Source organism: Cordyceps fumosorosea (genome assembly GCF_001636725.1).
Source record: "Cordyceps fumosorosea ARSEF 2679 chromosome Unknown scaffold_100, whole genome shotgun sequence".
Taxonomy (NCBI): Eukaryota; Fungi; Ascomycota; class Sordariomycetes; order Hypocreales; family Cordycipitaceae; genus Cordyceps; species Cordyceps fumosorosea.
Genome location: NW_017387400.1, coordinates 839 through 19,731, shown reverse-complemented (window position 1 = coordinate 19,731; position 18,893 = coordinate 839). Strand labels below are relative to the sequence as shown.

General features: G+C 46.7%; 3 protein-coding genes across 3 annotated transcripts; 1 reads left to right on the top strand and 2 right to left on the bottom strand.

Annotated features, from left to right (window-relative positions):
• Window positions 1-1,359: 1,359 nt before the first annotated feature.
• Window positions 1,360-2,941, top strand: ISF_09928 (a-pheromone receptor PreA; the record flags this gene model as incomplete). Its single annotated transcript, XM_018853527.1, has 3 exons — window positions 1,360-1,984; window positions 2,052-2,547; window positions 2,602-2,941. The coding sequence occupies 3 exons, from the start codon at window positions 1,360-1,362 to the stop codon at window positions 2,939-2,941; spliced, it is 1,461 nt and encodes a 486-aa protein (XP_018699287.1).
• Window positions 2,942-3,674: 733 nt separating this feature from the next.
• ISF_09927 (hypothetical protein) lies at window positions 3,675-7,229 on the bottom strand (the record flags this gene model as incomplete). Its single annotated transcript, XM_018853526.1, has 2 exons — window positions 3,675-6,853; window positions 6,920-7,229. The coding sequence occupies 2 exons, from the start codon at window positions 7,227-7,229 to the stop codon at window positions 3,675-3,677; spliced, it is 3,489 nt and encodes a 1,162-aa protein (XP_018699286.1).
• A 4,617-nt stretch (window positions 7,230-11,846) lies between these two features.
• Window positions 11,847-13,513, bottom strand: ISF_09926 (hypothetical protein; the record flags this gene model as incomplete). The annotated part of the gene is made up of 2 exons (XM_018853525.1): window positions 11,847-12,930; window positions 12,990-13,513. 2 exons carry the CDS (start codon window positions 13,511-13,513, stop codon window positions 11,847-11,849), a joined length of 1,608 nt encoding a protein of 535 aa, XP_018699285.1.
• Window positions 13,514-18,893: the final 5,380 nt, after the last annotated feature.

Here is an 18,893-nt window from a genome sequence, read left to right as displayed (position 1 = left end):
CACATGCGTCAAATTGTCAAAGGTACATGGAGTCGTTACCAACCAACTACACTCATGTGGCTCTCGTGGTCGAGTAGCAGTGCCTGGGGCTTGAAGAGCAAAAGTTGTCACATCAAGCCAAGCCCGCGTCGGACTCGGTAGGTCGCATGAGCAGAGGCCGAAGAAATTAACAGAATAATCCTGCCAAGACTTCTTCAATGATAAATTCAGTATCCCCACTGGCAAATGCATTTTTGGGCCACCGGACCATGCTTTCAGCGGTAGCTCACAGCCGCTGCTAGAGAAGGGGGGTCCCATCGCTCAGCAACCCCTCTCTATCTTGTCCTACATCACCACGGCCCGGCTCGGTGCCTTCCGCAGACTAAGATCTCAACTAAAAAAACAAAGAAGCTTTTACAAAAAGCTCAAAAAATCGACTAGTACTAGTCTCTCACATCGTCTTCGCCATTCTTTATCTATTCACATATTTTGGCAAAGACGAGTACCGTCGTAACAGAAAAGAAAAACCGGGCTATGCCTCGCCCCCACTCCCACTTCGCATTCGGAGAATTACCCTTTTTGGGTATCAATAGAACAGCGCTTATACACATTGAGAGAGCACTCGACCACACGGTTCACCAACATGCTTGCCGTCGCAAACAGGCTTTTGCTTCCTACCGCAGTCTACAGCCCCAAGAACCGGGACAAATGCAGCGTTAGGCTTGCTGCGTATGCCAGCATGATGTTGTCCCTTGCTCAGCCCCGGCTCTCGCCTTCACCAACGGCGGGCAAGGCGCGGCGGCAGCTGCCTCCCCGTCTTCCCATCAACTCTGTCGTCGGCATATGGGACGCCACCGGCTAGAGATCTGCCCCATTTGGAGGCCTGGGTGTATGAGTATCAATACTGTTGGTACCTTTGGATCCGTGGAGTTCGCTCTTTCGTTCAGATCACCCTACAATTATACGGTTCCTGATCTGGTTTCCATCAAGCGGCCCCCAAGGGTTTGGATCTCCTCGGTGCACACCGCACTTCCTCACTCCTCTTCGTTTATTGTTTAGACCCTTTTTCACCTCTACTTTTGTCCCCAGACGGTCGGTCCCCCCCCTTTTGCCCTTGTATCTACCTAATGTATGTGCTTGTCACATTGTAATGTATAAGACTGCCATGACATGCGGTCGATACTTCTCTCCACTCCGGTACAGGTGCTCCCGATATCAGCAAACAACACCGTCACCCCTTTCCTCTCTCTCTCCTCTGCCCGTGCTTGTATCAAAGCTCCTGTGACGGTCTGTAACTCATTGTCTACTATACTCTTTGAAACCAGCTTCACTTGCCAACATCTCGCCGTGAAACCCCATTAGGCCATCAGCACCGACCTAATGGAGCTTCACGCTGTCATCGCGAGGCAGAACGCCCCTCAAATTTTCACCATCGGCCCCAACGAGCCGCCCTTCAGCAGCACCTCCCTCACGGCCAACCTCGTCACGCGCGTCGCCCTTGCCGTCGTCGCCAACCTTGTCTGCCTCGTGCCGCTTCGCCTCCTCTACCGCAACGGCGAGTTCGCTGCTACCGTCCTCATCGTCGTCATAGAAGTCAAGAACGTCTTCACTATCCTCATGGCGCTGCTTTGGCAAACCGACGACGTTGAGGCGTGGTGGCCTGGCTACGGCCTCTGCGACGCCGAGCCCTTCGTATACAACGGTTGCGCTGGTGTCTTCGTCACTTGTCTGCTCGCCATAATGCGCAACCTCGCGCACCAGGTTGGCGTCATGCGCGCGAACCCAATGACGGTCCGCGAGAGGAGGCGCCGCAACCTGATACAGGCGCTTATCATCTTCCCGCTGCCACTGGTGCAGTTGGCATTCACATGGCCGCTTACTGCTCGACGCTATGCCGTCGGTACGTTGATGGGATGCAGTTGGGTGCCGTCTTCTACTTGGCCGTTTCTGGTCTTCTTTGTAATCGCTCAGCTAGTGATTTCCGTCGTCGCTGCCATCTACGCAGGTAGGTCCGTCCCAAGGCCGAAGCTGGTGTTGGTTTCACAGTCATACGAAACTTATGCGTGTCTTAGTTATAACTTTCTTTCGCTTCCGTCAAGTTACCAAAACCACTATTTCGGCCCTCGGCAGCAACCGCGCTGCGTTCCTACGAAGCCAAAGGAGCAAACATCGTTTATACCTCGTGGTTGTATCCATTCTCGTTCCTTTCCTACCCATATCCGTCACTCTGTGCGTTATCAACGTTCAAACCATGGGAGCCCTAGAGCCCTTCGATTTCCACGCCATCCACTACTCGCCAACGTCATCGCCGCCATGGGGCTCCATCGTCTACATCCCCAGTCACCTCAACAACTTTGGCAGCCTCAACAACGGATACATCTCCATCCTAACTGCCATCCCCATCTTCCTCTTCTTCGGCATGACTAAGGACGCAATGAACTCGTATCGCGCCGTCTTACTCCATGTGGGATTTGGCAAGATTTGGCCGGATCTACACAACGAGTACGATCCGGACAGAAAGGCGATGCAGGCGGCCGCGTCGGCCGGATACATAACTCGTGTCTCTGCGTAAGACTTGCTACTTTATTCCTAAAAAGTAGCTCATACTAACAGTCTCTTCAGAAAAACGAAGATGTCGCAGACCTCTTCCCACTACAAGCTCACAGCCCATGCCAGCATCTCGTCCGGCGACAGCATCACGGGTGTCACGAGCCTCTCCCATCTACTCACACCGCGCCTCGCGGCCTCCCTCCGCGGCAGCCCCTACAGCGACTATCCCATTGTGCCGCCGCCGGCGTCGAGATGGATGAGCCGTCTACCCCGAAACCCATTCCCCTTCCGAAACAAGACGGACGGAATACAGCTCGCTCCTTCCCCACCCTCATCACATCCCCCGAGGCTGCCTCCCCTCGACACCCATGCGTCTGAGTTTGTTTTCACTTCAGAGCCGAAACGACGATAATGATGATATTCATCAGCATGCAAACCAGCCGCCACGCCAGATGTATCCCCCTTCCCGCCCCAGGAACTTTCCGCTACGAGCAGCGCTAAAGGACCAGCCACATCCTTCCGAGGTCCTCGATCTTCCCGCCGCTTTCTCGGCTTTGGAATCCAGTGGCAGAACCGTCAAGTTTGCTAATGGCGCCGACGATTATCTTGTGCACTGGTAGCTTTTCACATATTTATATATTCTCTCCTCTGCAATCACTTTCGGAATGTATAGCTAGTCGCTTTTACTATTTGTCTCCGCTATAGTGTCAATGAGGAGTTCAAAACGGGATACTATCAGCATTGATTTGAAAGAGATTCGACTACAAACAACTCAACTGTTCCATGTATACGCGCCCGATCTGTTATACTAAACCTACCTGTACCAGGCGAGGGTGAAACAAGTAAAACCCAAAGAGCAAATGGATCCAAAAACGCCGGAGAGATAGGTGCTGTATTCGAATACCTAGCAATGCAGCTAGTTTATCCGATTATCGCGTACGCTGGGTAAATCAACAACAACAGGCTTTCATATTGCCTTGGTGCTTGGGGATATATTCGACTCTTGTAAATTTGAAGAACGCTGTGAAAAAAAATGCGTGGAGACGACAGCGAGGAATGAAAAATGTGTCCCCTGCAAGAGATTGACAAAAGTTTCGCTTTGGAAAAAAAGTAAATTAGCACAAGTGAAGGCAAGAACAAGTCCCTCAAGTGCGTTTGCTAACACTTCGCTGCATCTTGCGCATGGCCTCGCGATGCGCATCAAGCAGGTCGCCGCTGCGCATCCGGTCGTCAAACGCGCGATCAGAGAATTCCTTGTCACGCCGTTGCATCTCTCTTCTTTGTGCCTCAGCCTCCTTTTGGCCCATCAATACATGGCGTTGCATCTCGATGTTACGTTGCACCTCGGCTTCACGGCCAACGAGGAGGGAGTTGGTAGACGCAAAGGGAGTCTCGCGTCCACCGCTATTCATCATCGGGTTTCCGGCCCGCAGGTCCTGCGAAACGGACATGCGAAAGTTGGCAAGCTGTGTATCTCGGGCAGCTTGTGTCGGGACGCTTGAGTTTCTCTTCGGTTGGTGAGAGTTGAAGGCGAGGTTATCGGCACCACCGTGGTTGCTTCCAGCGCGGCTCCCCGAGCGATTCAGGGAGTACGACGATTCATTGGTCGACATGCGGCTACCAAGTATCATAGAGCGGCGCTGGCTCAATGGAATTTCGTCAGCATCAGAGGCAAAAGCAGCGGCATACATGGGATCGTTGTTCAAGGAACACGCATCGCTAAGCGCTGTCATAGGCGGTGTCAATGTGGATTGCATCTCGCCAACATTGGGCACTAGGCTGCCCTGCGATCTGGTGCGGAGAAATATATCACGCTGGCCAAGCAGTGTCTGTGGACTTCCGTAGGAGACAATGCCAGGTATCGCGGCGGACGGCTTGATAAAGTGATCGACTTCCATGTCAAGACTCGGGCCTCTTGTTGTGCCTGCTTGCTCGTCGACGACAAGGGGCAATTGTCCGGGGGTAACGGGGAGACCTCTTCCTTCTTCAATTATAGGCTGAACTGTCGGGGAAATCTTGCGTGTATTTGTAGAGACGGGCTGTACTCTGGGCGGTGCGGCAGAATCTTTTGGAGAAACAGGCCGTGATGCATCGGAGGTCACCAATGCAGCCGCTGAGCTAGTTGCTCGCAAGGCTTCGGCATCCATTGACGCCGTACCGTATGGCTTTGCGCTAGCTGTGGATATAGTAGATATTCTAGATAGTGACCTGGGAAGCGCAGGCGCCGGGGCCCCGTCTTCCGCGGTCCTCTGGAGTTCTTCCATATTCACTGGCTGAGCCCACTCCTTAGCCGCTTTCCTCGCACGGATGGCCTTGCCAACAGGCAGTTCATCCATATCAGGTAGCTCGGCATTACTCAGATGCTTCGCCCATTCATTTGTTCGGTAAGACAAGGCAACCCTGGAAAGCGACCGTGGCAGGCGTTCTTTGGTGAGGCTGGCCGGTCCAGATGTCTCTGGTGCAATCGACTTGGGCACTTCAGACTGCGGCGCGTCAACCGGTAGGTCGGGACTCTCTGATTCGGTCGGGCCCGCAACCCCCTGTGATTTGAAGGTGCATTGAACAGGCTGAGTTGTCGCGGTTTGCCGAGTCGATTGTTTATTTCGATCGGATTGGTCAACTACAGCTCCGTCCGTCGGTGCGGGCTCAGATTTCTTCGGTTTGACGTTTTCCCCCATTTTGTCAACTGCTGTGACCTCGGCTGCTGGGTCGGCATTATCGTTCACCTCGTCATTGACCAGGTCCATAGAGCGACGGTCGCCACCACTCATACTCTCCACGTCCATTGTAGCGGCTAGCGACTCGTTGTCCTCGTCTTGGCGATAGGATTCGATCTGTGTTAGAAGTATTTCGGTGCTCGCGCCACCGCTGAGAGCGAGGTCGGGCGTTTGGGCTGAGCGACTGGAGCGGCGGGAAAGAGTTCGCAGGAGCTCTACTGATCCTCTGGATAGGCGCTTGACAACAGAGTGTCTTTCAACGCGGCGAGGAGCGACCAAAGCGGTGTCGTCCTGGGCATCAGCGAAAGTAGCGACGGAAGATCGCTGAGAGCGCAGAAGGTCGCCTCGAGGCACAATAAATGGCAAAGGAACGACCTCAGGTGAAGGTGTAACGATTGAGGACCGAACGGGAACCATTTCACTGGCAGCGGTACCAGAGACACGCTTGCTCCTGGCTGGAAGCTTTGAAGCGCGGCCACCAGTTGTGTCGAAATTCTGTCGTCCACTTGAGCTCTCTGCTATCTTCTCATCATCTTCAACTTCTCCTTCACCTGCGGAGAGCTCATCGGCTCCAACGCGCACGGTCACTCCACCCTCTTCGCCTTCGCCGGTCATCAACTGGTCTATACCAGGCTGGCCCCATTCCGACACGTCATACAATTCGGGAGCGTCGCCAGATCGTCTCTTGGCACCATAAATTTGGCTGTGAGACCGATTCTTTTCAAAAACGTGTCCGCTATCAGATATTTGAGAGGCCGTGACACTCTCGGCGGCCCCATCGCCGTAAACTCGCTCCCATTGGGCACGATCGCGGGCGTTGGCTTCTTCAATCTGTCGACCGACGTTCTCCTCCTCCTCTTGCAAATTTCGCTGACCCTCGGCACGAAGCGCGTCCCGCTTCTCGCGCTTTTCACGGACAATTTTCCACAGTCTGACTTGTGACATAGTGGCAATGAGGAAAATGATGATGATGGCGGCAGTCTCGACTCGAATGCCTCTGGTGACTGGGTAAGTGTTGGCACCGAGGGGGAAAAGGTTGTCATTGAGGGCCCAGATCCAGGCCCAAAATTCTTTGAGACCGGCCCTGCTGAAGCAGTCGATACCAAGAACTGTGATTGTGGCGCCAGCAAAGGCAAGAAAAACAATCAACGACCAGTCGCGAGTGAAGCGACTAAAGTAAAAGGCAAAAGCCACAAGGGTGAAACAGGCGATGAAGACGGCTTTGGCGGCCGTCGAATCTAGGAGACCACCTGGAACCAAACAGAGAAGCCACATGCTGATACAAAACCCTCCCAGAGCACAGCCCAGCCCTTCGGTCAATTCTTTGAAGAACATGGAAGCCGTACCAACTGCGCAGCCCGAGAGAATAATGGCGGCGACGTACCCCCCTTGAAGGGCGTTGCTGAGAGGGACATTCATGACGTAGATAACAAGGACCGTAATACCCAATGCTGCCATATAGGCAGTCGAGAAGAATGCGTGGACCCATGGGTTCTTGATTCCGATGAGGGCATATACGATACCCGTCAGCATCATGATGATGCCGGCGACGCCCCATCCCGGTGTAATTTCTGGCAGGATAGGCAATTGACCAGGCGGAATTGTGGCTAAGGGGGTCGGGTTAGTTCAGGTACAATGGTAACTGGTTGAAAGGCATCATGGCTTCAGCTTACCGTTGAGGAAGGGGTTGTTGTTCAACGAAGTGGACGTCGGAACACTCTCCGTGCTACTGTGGCTGGTCGCTGCAGTCGAGGTAACGGGAGCACTAGCAGTGCTAGATGCAGTCTTGGAGCTGTTGTCTGTATTTTCATCGTCGTTTTTGCCAGTTTGTGCGGGGAATTTGGTTGTTGTTGGGGACGCGCTGCTTGTTGCTTGTGTCGCGGTATCAGCCCTGTCGATAACCTGGAAACTATGGGCAGTGGCAAGCTGGAATGCCAGGACAAGGCAAAGCAAAGCGCACATTCGAAGTGGGTTGAGAAACATGGTGAGTTAAGGCAGCAGCCGCATAGGCCGTCTTTCGAAGAAAGCCTGTAGAATAATGTTTCGAGCTTCAACGACTACCTATTCAGACCGGCAAACCATATCTGGGGAGAGAAGCTGAATAGAAGGTCGGGAGAGCTGCTTCGGAGCATTAAAAGAATCTCTATAGAGGACTGAGGAATAAGCAAAGACTTGCGCGTAAATTACGCTGGACACACCAATGTGAGACAGGTTGGTCCGGTCTTGCAGTGGCAGGTGGCCGGTGGGGATGGGAGAGACACGCAGGGGAAAAACCGGCTGCGCTGCCACACCGATCGCAAATTATATTGATTGATCAGGAGAGGGGAATAGTCAAGTAATGGGGAGGCGAGGGGAAGAGGATGAATTGAGCAAAGAGGGGACTAGGAAGAGGGCAAAGCTGCATAGGGGAAGGGGAGGTCTAATATCAAGTACAGTACACAGAGCGACTGCATTGACGAGCGAGAAGCCCCGGCCACTGTGCACAAGGGGGAGTACGGAGCACGGACCAGACAAGAGAGCAAGAGAGGCACAGAAAAATGCAGGGAATAATAAGAGGGCCAAGTAGATGGTAGAGGGGGGTAGAGGCATGCCTCGTTTACTATAGGTTGCTTATGGCTGCAGACGCAGATGGACGATGGGTGGCTGGAGGTTCCAAAAAGGTAGGTGGGTATTCGTACCTTTACCGTACTAATAATGTATGGAGTACCGACGGATCCTATCCGTACCTGGATAATTAGTCAAATAGAATAGCTACAGGTCACTCGTTAGCTTATTTGGCCAACCGGCGCGGCGGAGAGGCGAGCTGGGGGCCAGGGCATGGAGCCGACGGTGGAGAGACGATGGCGATGCACCATGGTCCCAGGGCGGTAGCGGCGTAGCGCATGGCTCTGACAGACAAGTCGACGACGGCGTGTTTTTCATGGTCAGTGGTCAGTGGTGAGGCGGAGAAGGCAATTTCCCATGGCGCCACCGAGAGAATCGACGCATCGCGGCTGACATGAGATAGATACATGCGTGGGACGTTGAGACGTGCTTGTGTGAACGCCAGGCTGTGGAGGCTGGACGAGGAAGGGCAGGGGAGTAGCAGAGGCGCAGAGGCGCAGAGGCGGGATGAGCCGACGGGTGGACTACAGAAGTTGGATAGATAGTCACGATGGTGCACGTCAAACCAAGGTGGGTGAGGATGATTCAGTGTTCATTGTGATGGCCTTGTATCCGAGCCATGTGTCTGTAGGTGTTTGGTAGTCGGGATGGAGGTGCGACATGGCAGGGATGAGAATTCCCGGGGGGTCCACTGCGGAGTTTGGTCGCTGAAGAGGACACTCTGGGCAGCCAGACAGAGATGGCAGAATACTGACACTCGACGCACCTGAAATAGGGAAGCATGGCGTATGATAATCTAGCATCTCCAGTGTAATATAGGTAAATCTTGTACTAACGTGATTACTTTTTCACTTCAATGGCCATCATTTCAGCCTAACAAACAACCCGCGTAGGACAACCCGCCCAGCGAAGTTCAGTAGCTTATGTACATAGCACTATTTAGAGGCGACTAGCCACAGCACGAATGCGGCTCACGGCCGAGTTACTCGCTGCTGATATCGAGGTCCCTGTGGGCGGGAGGGGCAGCCGCATCGCGAGACGCCCTCTAAATTCAGGTACCATCACGTACCTTGCTTGTATGGGCCCAAGCCCATGGGTGGGGTTCCACAGTCATCAACAAATACATCGTCCTTATCACAGGTTCTCCAATTCGCGGAGATAAAAATAAACAACAGCAAAGAATCTTAAGGAATGCGAACCATTTCCTGCACGTCCCGCACCGTTTGTCACGACTAGAATGCGGAATGTTGTGCGGCATCGTTCCTTCTTCTCTGTTGTATCCGGCGCACAAGTCCGACGCGACGAACACCGCGCGGACCAACCAGATCCTACACACAGCGATACACCTCGTATCACATCTCGGGTCATTGGGTCAGCCATAAGTATCCGTAGTCCTTGACAATATATGATGTATCGCGTCAGTGCTTCGCGTCCGGTGCTCGGACAAGCCACTTGTTCGCCCGACGGCACTAACCGGGCATATGTGCGTCACGCGCGGGCATATTGGCCCAGTGTTACTACGACCTGTCACGACATGCCGATACTTCCAGCAACAGCCTTGAGCCCATCTGCAAGTTTTTTCTCTTTGGTATCTCTTTCCTAGGTAGGAGTTACCAGTAACCACTAATAACAGCCGTGCAGCATGCCAACGCGACCGCCACACTGCAAAACCTGTCACTGCAAACCTGTCAAACTGCAAAACCTGCCAACTCCCTACTTATGCGACGCCATCCAGTAGGAAATTGCGATGCGCCACAAGATCGACTGCCACAACGCCGCCACATGCCCCCCTCGACCAATGCCATCGTCAACCACCTCACCTTCTTCAACGCTTTCCGTCATCAGCCCGTCCCACTCGCTGCTTTGTTCACTCACTATCTCGCTCGCTCTCTCGCTCACCTCTCACGGCCTCCCAAGCACCTACTGCCTGACACATGCAATCACGTCTCACCGAAAACATGGCTCATCTTCAGCTTCAGCCCCTCCCAAATCATCGTCGCCCCATCCTGGCCTTGCTGCATAGCCCCCTCCTTTTCTCCACTCCGGATCGAAGTCTTGTACCAACAATTTTAAGCACTACAACTCCATCGATCGGGTTTTTTGCCTTGGGTTGGAACAGTCCGCCTCTCTTTGTTAGCCAGCATTAAACACACTAATAAAGGCGTGGTATACTGCTGGCTCACTTTGTTCAATATCACTTTACCATCTCCCTCTGGCTCAATCATGGATGATCGGGTAGGTAGCCGGTTAGCACGCATTGTCCCTCCCCCGCGCCCCGGGCCATAATGGACACAGGGTTCCGTATCCGCCGCCGCTCCAACGACAGATTACAACTGCAATGCTCGATACGTGAAGGCCATTGCGCAAAAGACAGCGGTCAACCAACTGTCTGGTTTGTCAATGCATCCATCATATCAAGCCGCGGTACAGCACACAAGACATGCAGAAGTCTTCCATCCACAACTTGAGACCACTTCCCATTGTTGATGGGCGCCGCGAACCCTGTCAAATGGCCATATCGAGCCCTCTTATTGGACCTGAAACCGAATGCAGGCAGCAACTAGCCCGACCGTATGTGTAGATTTGCCACTTTGGATCTCGGCCCTTGTTGCATGGAAAGCTGGCTCTTTTCTTCCACCTGGCCGGCCATGGCCCGGCATGGCCGGTCAGTTGGTGACTAGCGAGCTTTTTGATTCGCTCATGGAGCTCCGTAGGTGCATGATGCGACCTGTTTCCAATTCTCCTCGATTCATGGACTCTTGCCAATTTTTCTCATTGTTCCACTCACAGGAGGGCAGAAAAGTGCAGCATCCACCCACCCAACCACCCATTGATTGCTGGGCTACTTCTCGGCGGCGCCCTCGTTCAGCCCTCATAACAGATTCCTAAATAGCAGCCTATCTGTTCCGCGCTGGGTATGGCTCGTCTGAAGGATGAGCACTCGCTGTGATTTGCTCGCACAGTCCGCTTCCAGCTTGACGTCTCATTTCCCGTTAAATTGAACCGTACGCTACTTAAACGAAGCTTCGTATCTAGCGCGTTGAGACTGTAGCGCCGCGAAGGTGTCTCTAATAAGAAAAGAAAACATGAGGACGTCAGAGAACACTCAATCGTATTCTATTCCTCTGGCAATGCCATTTGTTTTCGGTGCTACCCCGAGTATTTGAACCTCGTATGAGCTGCAACTGAAAAGCTGGCTAACGCCTGGAAGTGGGAATGAGAGCCATACATACCCCAAGCCACTCCCAACGCCCGTCAGAGCCGAAGATGAATTTCTGCTGTCGCTGGGGTGATTGTTCACGCAAGGCTAAACGTGCGGTTGATACACACACAGCCTGGCTGACTGGGCTGGCTTCTACGCGACGCGTCAACTCAGTTTTATCACGGAGGAAGGCTGTCCCGCTGAAGGTCATAGCATGAACCTTGCAACTCTATTCGGCGCTTTGATTCTAACAGTGTTTACGCGGATCACTAAATCAACCTTGTGGTGTTTTATTAGACAGAGAAAAAATATGAGGGCCGCTGCTAGTACCAAGCTTCAAGGCTGTTGAGAGGGCCCCACGGCAAGAGATCAAAGCGACTTGTTTAGAGGCCACTACTGTCTAGGATTATTGCTTCTGGAAATAGCAAACAATATGCGTTTGATTCGGTTGTTAATCCTGTTTTGTTAAAATTCCAAGCGCGATGTAACAATCAAAAGCAAAGAAGGAACAAGAAACACTGACGGCTATGTTAGTAGAAGCACGAATGGAGGTAAAACGTAAGTTGTATGCCGTCGTTTATACGGCGACGCGGGCAATGAAAAATCGGCGTGAAACACTGCAAGGATTATTATTAAGGCACAAGGCCAAAGGGCAAGACTCCGGCGACCGTTGCGCCAGGTCGCAAGGAGAAAAGTAAGGGAAACAAAGAAAAAGAGGGAAACGTGGCTCGAATCTCACACACACACGCGCGCCCACAGCTACATGGACCAGGCCTCATATCTCGTCAGCATACTCATTTCCGTGCCAGGCGTGAAGGCATCTTATCGCCACTGTAACGCGGCTGGCTGGTCGGCTCGCTCCTGCGCGCGCCGCGAGTAGGCGGCTTGCCTGCTGTCTGGGGGCTCCCGCGGCCGCAACCTGCCGCACCTCTCTTCGTCTTCTTAGCGGTACCGCTACGGGTGAGGGGGAGCGCCCAGCGGATGGGCATGAGGATAAGTTGTAGCACGGCGTGGAAGGGAAAGAGCGCGGTAGTGATGACGGCGTCGAAACTGCGCGCGAGGAGGCTGTTGCTGCTCTGAGAACTGTTCTTGGCGGCGACGGCAGCCAGCGCGATGGCGTCTTGGACGCGTGCGTCAATGGCAGCGAGGTGCGCGTCGATGTGGGACTGCAGCAGGGTCGACTTCTTCTCGTAGCGACGGACGGCGCGGTTGAGGGCATCAAGTTCTGGCTGGATGGCGCCGCGGACGTCCTTGGCAAGGACGGCCTCCTGCGCGGCTCTGGCCGATGCGGTGCTATCGTCGTCCTTAGGCTCCTCCGGCAATGCCGCCGCCGCCGCCGCGTCAGACTCAAGCGCGTCGAGGCGTTCCATGATGGCGTTAATGCGGAATCTATTGTCGGTGGGCAGAGCGGCGGTGCCAAAGGGGTTGCTAGTATGCACAATGCGCTGCAGGTGCAGCGTACGGGCCTGGACCAGCTTGATCATATGCGAGAGCACGCGCACCTCGGAGACAAGGACGAAGATAGTGAGGTTATAGTTGGAGACCAGGCCCTCGGACGGCCTGCTGAGCTGGGCGCGGATCATGTGAAGGAGGAATGCACTAATGAGCGGCAGTGAGAAGCACGAAACAAGCGCCATGACTTCGTGCAGGTAGAGCTCGTTGAGGGCGGATTGCTGCGCGGCGGATCTGGGCTTTTTCTCCGATACAATCTCGCTATTATCGTCGATATTTGTGGCCCGTGCTGCCTCGTCTTCTGGAAGGTCATCTAGGTGCGAGGCTCTGTCAGCAAATTCGTCGTCGTTATCTTCAAAGACGTCGATATCTGCAGCGTTCGCTTCGTGCTGGATGCGCACCTGCTGCGCTGAGTGGTACCAGATCCTGCAAGTTGTCATGTTAGACCCTCCCGTCGCTCCGATCAACCGAGTAATTATTCTTACCAAGGTTGCGTGACCGACCAGTGCAGAAAGACGCCGGCCAGGCCCAGCAGCATAATGTCGGTCGTCACGGCGCCTCCGTTCTTGAACAGCGCGCCGGCAATGGCGGGGAGCAGCGCAAATGCAAGCGACAGGCCCGCGAGCGACGACAGCTCTTGCGCGCCTTGGTCTGCGCCATCGTGTGCTCCGGCGGCGGCCTTGCCATGTGGGTTCATGGTGGATCGGGCCTCGTTGACACCGTAGTTGGAAAAGTTGGAGCTCCTCCTCCGTAGTGGCTCAAACGCCCCGGCTGAGTCGGATGAGAAGCGCCGCGCAGCGGTGGGGGATGATGTCGTGGTCTGTCGACGCGTAGCGCTTGGGCTGTTCTCGGCGACGGTTTTGGCCCGGCGGATTGCGTTGCCGGGCGGCGCGCTGGTGTATGAGCTCGTAGCGGTCGATGGGGTGCTGCTGTTGATGGTGTTGCTGTCAGTGGCGGCGTTGTTCTTGTTGCTACTGGTAGTCGCGTGACGTAAGGCGTCGTCGGCCATGGTGGGCGAGATGCATTTGCAGGGCGCGGTGGAGGCAATCAAGAAAGGCAAAGATGGGAGTTTTGACTAATAAGTGAGGCGGGTGGCGAGGGCCGAGGAAGGGAGAGGGGGGCTGAGGATGGAAGTAGCAAGGTAATGTAGTGCCATAGCCGAGAATAGAGGAGGCGGGAAGTAGAAGACAGTAAGTGGCGCTACCTAGTACTACTTATATTATCACCCTATAGAAAAAGGTAGTATAATTAAGTAGAATACTATTAAGTAGTATAATCTAAATTAAGATTTAGGATATAAATAAAACTAAAATATTAAAGAATAAATAAATACTATTATTATTATTCTACTTTAATTAAATTTAGTCTATTTAGTTTTTTTATATATTTAATTAAAAAAAACTAAACTTAAATAAGTCCTTTATATTAAAACTACTTTATTTAGTTTTAAAGTAGTTTTATATTAATTCTATATTTAGTTTATTTATTTTTTATTTATATTTTTTATTATTATTATAATTCTACTTTAATTAAATTTAGTCTATTTAGTTTTTTTATATATTTAATTAAAAAAAACTAAACTTTAATAAAAAATCCTTTACTTTAGTATTAAAGTTATTATAATACTATATTAGGAATTATTTAAAGTCTATTATAGAGTATAAATAAATATAATTATAATATAAGTTATATTAAAAGGTTACTCTTAATAGTAAAACTATTATTTAGATTAAGTAGTAGAGATTTAGTATAAAGTGCTTTACTTAGAGGACTCTAGTTATATAATAATCCCTTTTATATTTTTATAAATATAGAATTATTACTACTTCCTTATAGAGAGTTTAATAGTAGCTTACTATTATATAGGTGCTTATATATACCTAATATATATAATATAGGGGCTCTAATAGGTACCCTAATAGGATCCTAATAGACTACCCTTCCTTCCTATATACTTATTATAAATTAAGAATGTACGTAAGGTAGCTAAGAGGCGGCCTAAGGGCGGCCTAAGGAAGCAACTAGGTAAGAACCTATAAGTCGTCTAATTAGAATATAAGGTTATATAACTAGATTACTATAGATTATAGTAAGCTAGTAGTAATCCTATAGGTATTAAATTATAAGGATCACTAGTAATCTAGAGTAATCCTAAGAATATAGTAGAGGATAGGATAAATATATAAAGAAAGGGATTTCTAGTAAATAATTAGACTATATTTCTACTAATTAATCTAAATAATAGTTCTACTATTAGGAGATATCTCTTAATATAACTTATACTATAATAACTATTTATATATATTTATATATTTAAACTAACTCTCTACTTAAGAAATAGACTAACTATAGATTAAGAATAAGCTACTATTATATTTTATTTAATCCTATTTAGTAAGTTACTTTTAAAATTATAAATAACTAACCTTTATAATATTTACTACTAGTAGTATAATAACTAATCTAAATAATACTATAGTATAAATAAGGTAGTAGATTAATATACTTACTACCTAAATCTAGACTATAAGAAACACTAATAATAGAACCCTTACTCTATTTAAGTTTCTTAAACTTAACTTATTTAATAGAACTAAAAGAGATATTTAAAACTTTTTAATCTAAATAAAAGTCTATTTATATATAAATACTACTATTATTAACCCTATAGTATAAATACTTTATATTAGAAACCTCCTTATAAAAAAAGTAATAGAGTAGTAGGAGTTAACTCTTAAGGACTACTTTAATAATAAAGAACCTAAGGATAAGACTATATAAATCTTTAGAGAATATAAATACTTTAAAGAATTACTCTAAACTACCTTTAAAGACTTAAATAAAATATATACTACTATATATAAACTTAAAGTCCTTAAGTAGACTAAATCTACTTAATACTTTATAAAGGAATTTAAATATATTTTAAATTATTTTATATAGAATAATAATAGTATAATAAAACTACTCTATAATACTCTATAAGAAAATATAAAGAATAAAATTATAAAGGATAATTAACTTAATACTTTTAATAAATTTACTAGTAAAATTATTAAAGTTAATAATTAACTTTATACTAAATAACTTAAATATAAAGGATAAAGGACTAAAAAATAGAATAATCTACTATTATACTATTAGTTAAATAGTAGTTAATATATTAGAGGATCTATAGTTTATAGAACCTATTTAGGCCCTATAGAACTTAATATAGTATACTAGAATACTTTTAAAGTAAAAAGTAAAACTTACTATAACTATAGAAAGCTAGGATACTTTATAAATAAATATAAGGCATTTAAAAAGTAATAAAAGCTAGTCTAAAAGAATTATAGATTAAATATAATAAACTATAGTAACTTACTAACTTATAATATTAGTATAGTTAATAGTAAAGACTATTTCTTAGATATTAATTAATAAGTAGAATATAATATACACTCTAATAAAGATTAGGACTTTAGAACCTAACTATTACTAAATAAAGAGGAAGAACTCTATAATAGAGAAAATCTAATAGAACCTCCTATAGTATCCTTTATTAGGATATATTCTAAAGAAGTAGGATTATAAGGTGCTTCGCTTAGAGGACTCTAGTTACATAATAATCCCTTTTGTCTTTTATAAAGATGGAATTATCGCTGCCTCCTCGTAGAGAGCTTAGCAGCAGCTCACTATTATATAGGTGCTTATACGCACCTAACATATATAATATAGGGGCTCTAATAGGTGCCCTAATAGGACCCTAATAAGGATATACTAAATTAAAGAACTATTTTATACTCTAGAAGAATAGATAGTAAGAAATTATATTAATTAAAGACTATAAGATTATTAATCTAAAAATACTATAAGAAACTATTTAAATAGATTAAGAATAGTCTAATAATATTCTAAAGGATTTAGAATATTTAAAAACTATTATAATATATTTATTATACTATTAGATCTTATAAGTATTATATATATATAGTTACTATAAAAAACACCTCTTAGAAAGAATTAAGTATAAGTAGTATTTAGACTTAAATATAAGAGAAGAACCCTACTATAAAGAAGAACTTTAAGGGTAGGTTATAATAAATTAAAAAGAGTCTAATAGTATCCTTCTATAAAGATCTAAAGAAAATAAATATATTATAGGAAATACTTATTATAAGGTGCTTTATTTAGAGGACTCTAGTTATATAATAATCCCTTATATATTTTTATAAATATAGAATTATTACTACCTCCTTATAAAGAGCTTAGTAGTAGCTTACTATTATATAGGTGCTCCTACATATAACAGTGGCTCTTCTCTAATCCATAGTAAATCTGTTTCTTAGGAAGTGAGTCAGGTTAAATGCACCACAGGTGCAGATGAGTAGTATCGTAGCTTAAGTCACGTTTAGGAGATTACTCCTAATAGTAGAACTATTACTTAGATTAATTAGTAGAGATCTAGCTATCTATCTAAGAAATCCCCTTTCTTATATATCCCTCTATCCCCTACTATACTCTTAGATTATACTAATCCTATCTAATCCTCACTTAGGCTGGATTAGACTGAGCCCGTCTAACGAGTCCACTTAGATTAGTTTAATCCCTCCTAATCTAATCATATGATCTCGTGTCCTTATACCTTCGTACCCTAGGGAGCCTCACAGCTCCCTTAGGTGTTATAGGCTTCCCTACGGCTGTATAACGGGCCGCTCCTTCTATCTTCCTATTCGTTTATTATATTATTCCCCTCCTCCTTAAGTCTTATCCTTAAGGCTTTAGAGGTCCTCTCTATGAGTTTTCCTTCTTACATCCTTCGTTCCTTAGTATGCCTTCTAACTGTATTTCTAAATAGTAGTCTTATCTAAATTAAAAGGTCGATTATAAGCGTCTTTCTAAATTTATTACTACCTTTAGTTTTATTATACTGTCTTATAATTCTTACTATTAGCTTAGTCATAAGTGTATTATTACTAAAGGAAAGGATCACTATAGTGAGTGCACCCTATAGGGTTATTCTAACTATAACCTAGGTGGTACCTCTTCTGATGCTTACGCACGAGTCCTTTAGGAGAAGGATCGTCTTAATAAGGAGCGTGCCTCCGCTAAGGAAGATTTAGAGCGCGCTATAGCTCGTCTTTAGAGAGTTCGTTATTAGGAGAAATTCCTTCATTAAAAGGCTATAGAGATAGTGGCTAGAGGCGTTAAGAGCCTTAACGAACTAGAAGCGTAAGAGCGTTCTAAGTTAGAGGTTATACTAATCCTATTTAATCCTTACTTAGGCTGGATTAGACTAAGCCTATCTAATGAGTCCACTTAGATTAGTTTAATCCCTCCTAATCTAATCACGTGATCTTATATCCTTATACCTTCGTACCCTAGGGAGCCTTATAGCTCCCTTAGGTGTCACAGGCTTCCCTACGGCTGTATAATGGGCCGCTCCTTCTATCTTCCTATTCGTTTATTACATTATTCCCCTCCTCCTTAAGTCTTATCCTTAAGGCTTTAGAGGTCCCCTCTATGAGTTTTCCTTCTTACATCCTTCGTCCCTTAGTATGCCTTCTAACTGTATTTCTAAATAACAGTCTCATCCGAATTAAAAGGTCGCGAGTGTATTATTGCTGAAGGAAAGGATCACTATAGTGAGTGCACCCTACGGGGTTATTCTAACTATAACCTAGGTGGTACCTCTTCTAATGCTTACGTATAAGTCCTTTAGGAGAAGGATCGTCTTAATAAGGAGTGTGCCTCCGCTAAGGAAGATTTAGAGTGCACTATGGCTCGTCTTTAGAGAGTTCGTCGTTAGGAGAAATTCCTTTATTAAAAGGCTATAGAGATAGTGGCTAGAGGCGTTAAGAGCCTTAATGAACTAGAAGCATAAGAGCGTTCTAAGCTAGAGGCTTATATAGCCGACTAATCTCCTGAATTTCTTATAGATTTAGGTCTTCTAGTTTTATCTAACTTCTTATTTCCATCTAGTAGAATAGCTATAATAAGTTCTAGTAGTTCTTAAGGTTCCCTATTAGTTCCCACGTGTTCTTAGAGTTTAGGTATCCTTTCTATTTAATAAGATAACGATGATTTTTATTTTAGCCTTAGGCTTTAAGTATTTTCTTAACTTTATATTTATTCGTGTCTTTAATAGTGACATTTATAGTGAGTATTATATCACTTAGTACTTTCTCTAGTAATAACATATAAAATATAGGATATATCCTTATCCCTTCTAGTAATAATAGTTTATAGTTAATTTTTAATAATTTCTATTTAATAAGGAATAGTTTAATTTTCTTCTAGTTAAGTTTATCACTAAGTTGTTTTATCTTAATGTTTTTATAGATAAGGTAAACTTTATCTCCCCTCTCTAGGATTAGCGCTAGTAATCTCTTTTTATCCACGTAGTG